Raw genomic sequence first — 10,574 nt, forward strand, 5'->3', positions numbered from 1 at the left:
ATATAGATATATATATAGATATATACATATATATATATCTTAAGCCTGGAAGCAATGTGTTGTGAGGTTCTACAGTATAATGCATTGTGGAGGTCAGCGGTTAAGGGCAAACTTAGCCAAGATGACATATTAGTTGGCCTTAGTTATCTTTGGCACATCAAGAGCTAGTCACATCTAGGCAGGAATGTGAAATGTCTAAAATTCGTCTTTGGTGCACCATCAGTATCCTTTCTATTCAGGTACTGTTTTTTTGTCCTTCATTCGCAGTTAGCTAATAATAAACCCCCTTCCCTCAAACATTAAAGCCAACTGATATTAAGGTATTTGTCCATACCTCCCAGGGATTTTAGAGGAATAAATTCTTGCATACTGGTTTTTTTTCTCTCTCTCTATCTGTTTTTTGTTTTTTATTGATTTCAGAGAAGAAGGGAGAGGGAGAGTGAGAGAGAGATAGAAACATCAGTGATGAGAGAGAATCATTGATCGGCTACCTCCTGCATGCACCACACTGGGATTTGAGCCAGAACTCGGGCATGTGTCCTGACTGGGAATTGAACCGTGACCATAGGTCAATGCTCAACCACTGAGCCACGCCAGCTATGCTGCACATCCCCATGATGTTTTTTAGACTCACATTTGATTGGCAGTTACATGTATTTAGAATTCTAGATTAACAGTCATTTTTCTTTGGCATTCAAGTCCAATGGCATTCTAATTCTCATTATTGGTATGTGTCCTGTGTTTACTTTCTGGAATATTAATATTCTGTTTTTGTTTTTGTTTGTTAATCCTCACCCAAGGATATTTTTCCTATGGATTTTTAGAGAGAGTAGAAGGGAGGATTGCAGGGAGGGATGGAGGGAGGGAGAGAGAGAGAGAGAGAGAGAGAGAGAGAGAGAGAAACATCGATGCCATAGAGACACATTGATTGGTTGCCTCTCACATGCACCCTGAGTGGGGCGCAAGATCAAACCTGCAACTCAAAAAAAAAACAAAACCTGCAACCCAGATACATACCTTTGACTGGGAATTGAACCCACTACCCTTCATCTGTGGGCCGATGCTCTAACCACTGAGGACCCAGCCAGGGCAATATCCTCTCTCTCTTTTTTTAAATTGATTTTACAGAGAGGAAGGGAGAGGATGTAGAGTTAGAAACATTGATGAGAGATAAATACCAATCAGCTGCCTCCTGCATGTCCCCTACTGGGAATCGAGCCCACAACCAAGGTACATGCTCTTGACCAGAATCGAACCTGGGACCCTTCAGTCCCTGGGCTGATGCTCTATCAACTGAGCCAAACTGGTTAGGGCAATATCCTCTTTTTATCACTGATGTACTGAAATTTATAATAAAGTGCCTTATTGTGTGTCTTTTCATTTATGTATTGGACATTCTTATAAAGTTGTTCTTTTGTTGTTGTTTTTTATATATTTTTACTGATTTTAGAGAGTAAGGGTGTGGGAGAGAAAGATAGAAACATCAGTGATGAGAGAGAATCATTGATTGACTGACTCGTACATGCCCCACACTGGGGATCGAGCTTGCAACCTGGGCATGTGCCCTGACTGGGAATCAATCCGTGACCTCCTGGTTCATAGGTAGACACTCAACAACTGAGCAAAATTGTTCTTTTAATCCCAAAAATATGTCCAGCAGTTTGGGGTCATTTTATTGCATTATTTCTTACGTAATATATTGCCCACTGATTTTTCAGATGAGGGATGTTCAGGATTATTTTTCTTCTCTTGTTTTTCTTTTACTTTAAAAAATATTTTTTTATTGATTTTTAGAGAGAGAGGAAAGGAGAGGGAGAGAGAGATAGAAACATCGATTAGCTGCCTCCTGCATGCCCCCTACTGGGGATCAAGCTGGGAACCTAGGTATGTGGCCTGACTGGGAATCTAACCAGTGACCTCTTTGTGCTTGGAATGACATTCAACCAATTGAGCCACACCAGCTGTCTCTTCTCTTATTTTTGTTTTGTTTTTTTGTCTTTTTGTTATAATTGTAAGGATATTTATTCAACTTTCCATCATTCAATCCTAATAAAGTTTTTTATTTTAGCTATATTTTAATTTCTAAGATCTCTTTCTTTCTCTCTGAGGTTATTAATTTAGATTTCTTTGAAGTTGTGTTCTGTTGCTTGAATTGTCTGTTTCCTCTGTGTTTCTTTTCTGTTTATTTTGATCTTTGTCTTTCAATGGGAGGGTTTCCTCAAATGTTGGATCATTCTTAGATGTTTACTTTTACTTTTATTTGGATGAGGCACTAAAAATGAGACACTAATAAACCCTTGTGTTGAAAGACAGTTTGATTCAAAAGCTCTGTATGCAAGAGTGGGAATAAAGGTCCACCAGCCTTGCCCTAGCAATGTAGTTCAGTTGGTTGAGCATTGTCCCGAAAATTTTGATTCCCAGTCAGGGCACATGCACAGATTATGGGTTCAATCCGCAGTCAGGGCATGTGCAGGAGGCAACCGATAGATGTTTCTCACATCAATGTTTCTCTCTCTCTCTCTCTCTCTCCCCCCCCCCCTACTTTCCTCTCTCTCTAAAATCAATAAAAACATATTTTAAAAAATAAAATAAAAGCTCACCAACCTCAGGTGATTATGTAGTATTACAGACCCTCAACTGTTTTGCTAATATTTTGGTTTCTCTAGAGAAATATCTGCTAATCTTTTGCCTCACAGTTGCTGTGGTTGAGCAGAACAAGGAAGGGAAACTTGATGTCACAATTTAGTCTGCAAACTTCTACCTAAAACCTCAATCTTCTATTCCTTGTGTTCTCAAGTTTCGAGTCTCTCCAGTTCAGTTCTACAGAGAATAATTCTTTAGGTTCTCTGTTGGGATAGACTAGAGGCCTATCTTCTGACTCCTTAGAGTGGGGGTTGGGTAGGTATAGTTCTAACTACAACATCCATCCATGTTGGCCCCTTGCCCAACCACTGCTTTCTGTTCTGCTCGTGCCTTTGGTTGCTTTGTTTCTTTTCAGGTTGCATGGAGCAAATTTGTTTTTAGTGTGTCTCTTCAGGCCCTTATGTTTGACCATTCTACTTTATTCTTAGTAATTTGTCATCCTTCCATCCACTTCTAGTCTTTATAAATATACTAGAGGCCCAGTGCACAAATTCATACATGGGTGGGGTCCGGCTGGCCCCGCCCCCGGTTGGGTTGGGGGGGCCTATCTGGGGTGCAGCTGGCTGTGGGGAGAGGCCTGGAGAAGACCCACTGAGTTGGAGCTGAGCATGGACCCCAGGCTTCTCAGGGAGGACGGTCTCAGCAAGGAAACAGAAACCAGGAGAAGGCTCTGCAAACAGGCCCTGAGCTCCCTTTGGCCGGGCCGACTCAAAGCTGGTGTCTCTGCATGTACATTAGACACAGCCCGGCACTCACCTTTGTCTGTTGGTCAAATCCATTGCATTGAAAAACTTGTTCCCCTTCTTCTCTTTGGGGCCTTACAACAAATACAGGCCAATTGGAAGACATGGGCCCCAGTGGCAGAGCCAGGCCCCACAATCACCCTGAATTTAGGCCTAAGACAACTGGGTAGCAATCTCCAGGGAACAGAACACACTGTTTTAGAGTCTTAATTCTCCCCTAAAATGTGCCCAGCTGCTCCTCTTTAGCTGGGATAGACTGAACTAAGGAACCAAAGATCGAGTTTCCTTTGGGTGGGATCCACCAGGAGCCAGCTGGTGGCAAGGCCTCTCACAGGCGGCTACCTTCCCCCTCAAGCTTGGTGTGCTCTGAGCCGGTCCGTTTCTGGTGGTCCTGGACCCTGGGCTGCTGGTCTAGCGGCAGGTCCACAGGGTTTCTCTCTGTCACCTTCCTGGCCTCCCGAGCAGTACCCTCCAGCCCAGCGCACCAGGCGGCTGTCTCGAGAGCCAGGACTCAGAGAGTGAAGGAGCTGGCCCGCGCCGAGAGGGACCCGCAGGTGGCCAGGCTGTGCCCCCCACCTCACTTCTCAGTCTCGCTCATGTGGATTGAGCCAAAGCCTGCTGCCTAAGACGGGCGCCATGTGGGGAGAGTCACAGCGGGGAGAGGGGTGCCCTGACCTGCCAGCCTTGGTGATGTTCATCTCGATGCCCAGCTGATTGAATTCGTCCCACAAAGCCTTCATCTCAAGATGCATGCTCACGCTGGCCACCTTCGCATTCTTTACCCAGTGCCTTGGTGGTGGGAGCACAGTTGGCCCCGGGGCCCTCGGGCTCTGCAGCGGCGCTGGTGGCAGCAACCGGTCGTTCCACTGTAACGGTCGCTGGGCTTTTTTTATATAGAATAGAGGCCCGAAATTCGTGCAAGGGGCTCAGCCCTCACAGCCCCTCATGGCCTCGGCCCTTGCAGCCCCTCGCAGCCCCTCGTAGCCTTGGCCAGCCCTCACAGCCCTGGCTTTGTCCAGAAGGTCATCCGGATGGTTGTCCAGAATGTCGTCTGGATGGTCGTTCAGCTGTTTGGTCTAATTAGCATATTAGCTCTTTATTATATAGGATGATTTGCAGTTACGGATATCTCCTAGTTTTCTACAGAATAGTTTCTGTTTCTTATTCTCTTTGTTGATTAGGAGTGATATTTAAAAGAAGGATGGCAATAAACAGCCTGTTTAAAACTAAAAACTGATGTTGAATCTTAAACTCAATGATGAAACAAGAATTTATCTTAATAAAATAACTCTTTCTCTGAACTTTTTAAAGTCTTAGCCATGATATTATAATACCTTCGATTTTAGTTTTTTGATTAATAAGCTCTTTTGTTGACAAAACACTGGTAATAAAACCCATTAAAAAATTCTTAGTGCTTTTCTTTTAATGGGAATATTGACTATTTGGTTATTTGCTCAATTTTCAAAGCAGGTTGTGATGTATGCCTCATTTAAATATATCTACCATTGAGCAGGATTATATAAGAAAACTCTTTACCAGTTTGAGAATTCAAATTTTTATCTCTGATAATTTAGTATAATATAATGTGTACAAGTGATTTTTTCTTATTTCTATAGTCTTTATAGAATGACAAAAGCTAAACTTGTTAGAAATATTAAACTGTGGTCTTTCTCTTTTCCAAGGTTCTTTTAGAACAAGATATATTCCATCGTTCCTTGATGGCCTGTTGTTTGGAAATTGTGCTCTTTGCTTATAGCTCACCTCGTACTTTTCCCTGGATTATTGAAGTTCTCAATTTGCGGCCATTTTATTTTTATAAGGTGAGATGAAGACAGTTCTGTTTATGGTGTACCTCACATAGAATTCTATTTATCTTAATGCTGAAGAAACAAGCTGTACTGATGTTTGGAAAATATTCCCAGAGGTATTCTGAAAACATATATTCCTTTTGGGTGGAATCAAGGACAAAGGGGAGAGAATGAAGGGTATATGTAAATTAAGCCAATCTCACAAGTTTGGTTTTGTTTCTGTCACTGGCAAATACAACCAGAAACTAAGTAGTTAACTTTGAATTTTCCATATTTATGAATGAAAATCATAATCCTGGGCTTCCTCTCAAGATGGCAGGGTAGTTAAATGCAGTACTCCCTTCCTCCCACAAGCACATGAAAATGACAACTGAAGTACAGAACAACCATCATTCAGAACCACCTGAAATCTAGCTGAACAGAAGTCCTATAACAAGGATATAAAAAAAGAAGCCACATTAAGACTGGGAGGAGAGGCAGAGATGCAGCATCGGCTGTTCCTCACTCAGTGGCAGTTAAAAATCAGGAGGGATAGCTCTGCTGCAGAGGTTCCCAGCCCCACACCAGGTACCCCAGCTCAGGCTTCTAATGCTGGGAAGAGAAGTCCCCATAACTTTGGCTGTGAAAACCAGTCTGGATTCTGACTGAGTGAGATGGAGGGCTGCTGGAGTCCCAGGCGGTTCCTCTTAAATGGCCTATGTATGGACTTATTTGGATTCACCTCTCTGAATTCCATTGCTGGGGCAGCAGCTGAAATCTAGCTGAACAGAAGTCCTATAACAAGGATATAAAAAAAGAAGCCACATTAAGACTGGGAGGAGAGGCAGAGATGCAGCATCGGCTGTTCCTCACTCAGTGGCAGTTAAAAATCAGGAGGGATAGCTCTGCTGCAGAGGTTCCCAGCCCCACACCAGGTACCCCAGCTCAGGCTTCTAATGCTGGGAAGAGAAGTCCCCATAACTTTGGCTGTGAAAACCAGTCTGGATTCTGACTGAGTGAGATGGAGGGCTGCTGGAGTCCCAGGCGGTTCCTCTTAAATGGCCTATGTATGGACTTATTTGGATTCACCTCTCTGAATTCCATTGCTGGGGCAGCAGTTCAAAAAGCCCCAGGGACTTATGGGGAAGAACTAAATTGTCTGGCTTTGGAATGATGGTTGGAAGGATGGCTTTCTTTCGAACAGAAGTGCTGTCAGAGGCCATTTTTCCTTTGCTGAACACTCCCCCCATACAGCCAGCAGACAGGCTCCATATCTGCGTCTTCATCAGCCTGGCTAACACTGTTCACCCCACTCTGTTGATTCCCTGAGACTTCACCCCATACAACTTTCAGACACACCAAAGCCATTTCCAGTGGCTTTTCCAAACAAATAGCCTGTTTGGGCTCATGCTGCAGATTCTCCTAAAATTTCTCAAAGGTTCATAAACCCCAAACAAGCAGTAGTCTGTCCTTGGCCTGCTCTGAACCTCTTGCTAAGTGTCCCAAGGCTAAGCACTAACAGCACCAGCTGGCCTCGGTTCATAACTTGGTCTCTCCCAGGCACCTTGAAGCCCAACAAGTAGCAGCCATCTGCAGATCGGTCTGTTAGCTCATGCCAGGTGACCCCAGGCAAGGCCCAGTGGCAGCTAATCTTGGCCTGCACCTCCTAGGAGGCCTCAGGGACAGTGCAATGAGTAGATAGCTTCAGAACAGGCCAAAGCACCACCCAACCATGAGTGACACACTTAAGGAGAGGTATCAATGGGCACCAGAGTCTTGGTGAAGTGAGTTTTGCTCCATAGGTTTGGCCCCTGCACAGCAACTCCTGCACTGTAGTCACAGCCATTCTTGCAGCCAATCGGCCTTGCGGTAAATCCCTCCCTTTAACATGCCAACAGCAATCAGGCTCAATTACAACAGGAGGGTGCATACAGCTCATTGGGAGGGGTGAACCTAGAGCCCCCAGCTTGGGTAACCAGGAAGACTGTGCCATTGGACCCTATAGGACACGTACTACATAAGGCCACTCTCCCAAGACTGGGAGACATAGCTGCTCTATCCAATACATAGAAACAAACACAGACAGCCAAGATGATGAGACAAAGAAACATGTCCCAAAACTCCAGAAAAAGAACTAAACAAAATAGAGATAAGCAATCTACCAGATCCAGAGTTAAAATCACTGGTGATAAGAATGCTCAATGAGCCCTAGCCAGTTTGGCTCAGTGGATAGCGCACCAGCCTATAGACCAAGGGGTCCCAGGTTTGATTCTGGTCAAGGGCCCATGCCCGGGTTGCGGGCTCGATCCCAAGTAGGAGGTATGCAGGAGGCAGCCAATCAATGATTCTCATCATTGATGTTTCTGTTTCCCTCTCTCTTCCTCTCTGAAATCAATAAAAAATAAAAAATATTTTTCAAAAAAGAATGCTCAATGAATGTAGGGGAAGAGTAGATGAACTTAGAACTTCAACAAATAGATAGGAAACATAAAAAAGGAGATAGAAAACATAAAAAAGAACCAGTCAGAAAAGAATATAATTTCTGAAATGAAGACTACAGTACATGGAATCAACAGGAGGGTAGATGAAGCAGAGAATCAAATTAGTATAAGGAAGCACAATACATCCGATCAGAATAGCAAAAAGAAAAAAAAATCCCCCAAAATTAGGATAGTTTAAGGAGCCTCTGGGGCTTCAAATGTACCAACAGTTCATCTCATGGGCATGCCAAAAAGAGAAGAGAAAGATCAAGGAATTGAAAGCCTATTTGAAAAAATGATTCCCTAACTGGTAAAGGGAATAGACATTTAAGTTCAGAAAGCACAGTAGCCCAAACAAGATGAACCCAAAGAGGCCCACAGCAGGACATCATAATTAACATACCAAAGATAAAAGATAAAGAGAATCTTAAAAGCAGTTATCCATAAGGGAGCACCCATAGACTGTCAGCTGATTTCTAAATAGAAACTTTGCAGGCCCAGAGATTGTCACAAAATATTCAAAGTCATGAAAAGCAAGGATCTACATGCTTGCATCATGGTTGTGTATCAACCCATGAACCAAGAGGTCACATAGGTTAAATTCCTGGTAAGGGCACATGTCCTGGTTGCAGGCTCGATCCCCAGTGGGGGCTAGCAGGAAGCAGCCAGTTGATGTTTCTCTCTCATCAATATTTCTAACTATCCCTCTCTGTTCCTTTCTCTTAAAAAAATCAATAAAAACATCAATAAAAAAAAAAGCAAGGACCTACAACCAAGATTATCCAACAAAGTTATCATTTGGAATGGAAGGGCAGATTAAGAGATTCTCCAACAAAAAAAAAGCTAAAGGAGTTCACCACCACCAAACCAGTATTACAAGAATGTTAAAGGGTCTTTTTTAAGAAGAAAAAATTTGAAAATATGAATAATAGAATGGCAATAAATAAATAGCAACAATTAATATCAACAATAACTTTAATGCAGATAGATTAAATCCTTCAATAAAAAATATGGAGACTGAATGGATAATAAAACAACCATTTCATATGCTATCTAAAAATGTAAATATTAAAATCACACATTAAAATTCTAATGATAATCAGTATTAATACTTTTGTGTATATACTTACATTGTCCTAGATATTTACTCTTTTTTGTTTTCTTAATCCTCACCTGAGGATATTTTTTAGAGAGAGCAGAAAGAAGGTGGGGGGAGGGGAGAGAGAAACATTGATGTAAAAGAAACGTATTAATCGGTTGCCTCCTGCATGTGCCCCAACCCAGGGACAGGGATTGAATCTGCAACCCAGCAATGTGCCCTTGACCGGGAATTGAACCCTCCATCCTTTGGTGCGCAGGCCGATGCTCTAACAACTGTGCAACACCGGCCAATTTAATTTTGTTTTTCTCATCACCATTTATGCCCTCTTCCTCTTCCACCCACCGTCCTTTCCCCAGCAGTCACCACACTACTGTTCATGTCCATGAGTTCTCTTCTTTTTCTTCTTCTTTGCTCAATCCCTCCATAGATATTTACTCTTATTAAAATGTAATTATAGCCGAAGCCGGTTTGGCTCAGTGGATAGAGCATCGGCCTGCGGACTGAAGGGTCCCGGGTTCGATTCCGGTCAAGGGCATGTACCTGGGTTGCGGGCACATCCCCAGTGGGAGATGTGCAGGAGGCAGCTGGTCGATGTTTCTCTCTCATCGATGTTTCTAACTCTCTATCTCTCTCTCTTCCTCTCTGTAAAAAAAAAAAAAAATGTAATTATAGTATATAAAAACAAAGTTCCTTCTAAATATATTATTCATTTTCTCCTTTTAAGCTATTAGGAAGAATAATATGAATTCAAAATAGCAGTAAATTCAAAATAGCAATAGGCTGGGAACCCAAAACCTGACTTCTACCATTATTGGGCTGTTACCCAGTTTTCACCTATCATTGTCTTAATTTTCCATGTATAAAGAAAACATGAAAAACAAATATATGTGAAAGTATTTTGAAGATCTTAAAAACTCTTTCAGCCCTGACTGGTGTGGCTTAGTTGGTTGAGCGTTGTCCCATGCACCGAGATGTCCCCAGTTCAATTGCTGATCAGGGCACATGCCCAGGCTCCATTCCCAATAGGGGGCCTGCAGGAGGCAGCTGATCAGTGTTTCTCTCTCATAGATGTTTCTCTCTCTCCCTTCCTCTCTAAAATCATAAAATCAATAAAAACATTAACCAAAGAAATTATATGCATAATCAAAGGACACAGACAATAATGTGGTAAAGGCTTGGGGTGGAAGAAGGTGCAGGATAGGAGGGATCAATGGGCAATAAAGGGTACATCTGTATAACTTTCAATAACAATGATAAATTTTTTAAAAAACCTACTTCAACGATATCCTTGATTTTATGTCATTAATAACAGAGCTATTCATACATGCAAGCCCACCCAGTCTAGAACTGATTGCTTGAGAGTTCATTATCTTCTCAATTTTCTTGTCACCAGGTTATTGAAGTGGTGATCCGCTCAGAGGAGGGACTTTCCAGGGACATGGTGAAACACCTGAACAGCATTGAAGAACAGATTTTGGAGAGTTTAGCATGGAATCACGATTCTGCGTTGTGGGAGGCTCTCCAGGCTTCTGCAAACAAGGTTCCTACTTGTGAAGAAGTGAGTCAGGGCAAGGCCAATAATCCTGTCATTTTATAAAATAACTAGAGGCCCGATGCATGAAATTCGTGCAAGAGTAGGCCTTCCGTCCCCCAGCTGCCGGCACCAGCTTCCTCTGGCACCCGGGACCTGGGCTTCCCTGTAGCTGCCAGCAGGCACCTGGGACCTGGGCTTCCCTCATAGCCCCAGCTTCGTCCAGAAGGACGTCTGGTCTAATTAGCATATTATGCTTTTATTATTATAGACTAGAGGCCCAGTGCA

At 42.9% G+C, this 10,574-nt stretch overlaps 1 protein-coding gene across 1 annotated transcript in view; it reads left to right on the forward strand.

Moving 5' to 3' along the window:
• RBL1 (retinoblastoma-like 1) overlaps window positions 1-10,574 on the forward strand; it is an 86,259-nt gene that overhangs the window by 32,275 nt on the left and 43,410 nt on the right. Inside the window, exons 13-14 of the mRNA XM_005868462.2 lie at window positions 5,069-5,206; window positions 10,149-10,313. Coding sequence (XP_005868524.1) covers window positions 5,069-5,206; window positions 10,149-10,313 — 303 coding nt within the window. The remainder of the gene's footprint in view (window positions 1-5,068; window positions 5,207-10,148; window positions 10,314-10,574) is intronic.

This window comes from Myotis brandtii, unplaced genomic scaffold (assembly GCF_000412655.1).
Source record: "Myotis brandtii unplaced genomic scaffold, ASM41265v1 scaffold27, whole genome shotgun sequence".
NCBI classification, from domain to species: domain Eukaryota; kingdom Metazoa; phylum Chordata; class Mammalia; order Chiroptera; family Vespertilionidae; genus Myotis; species Myotis brandtii.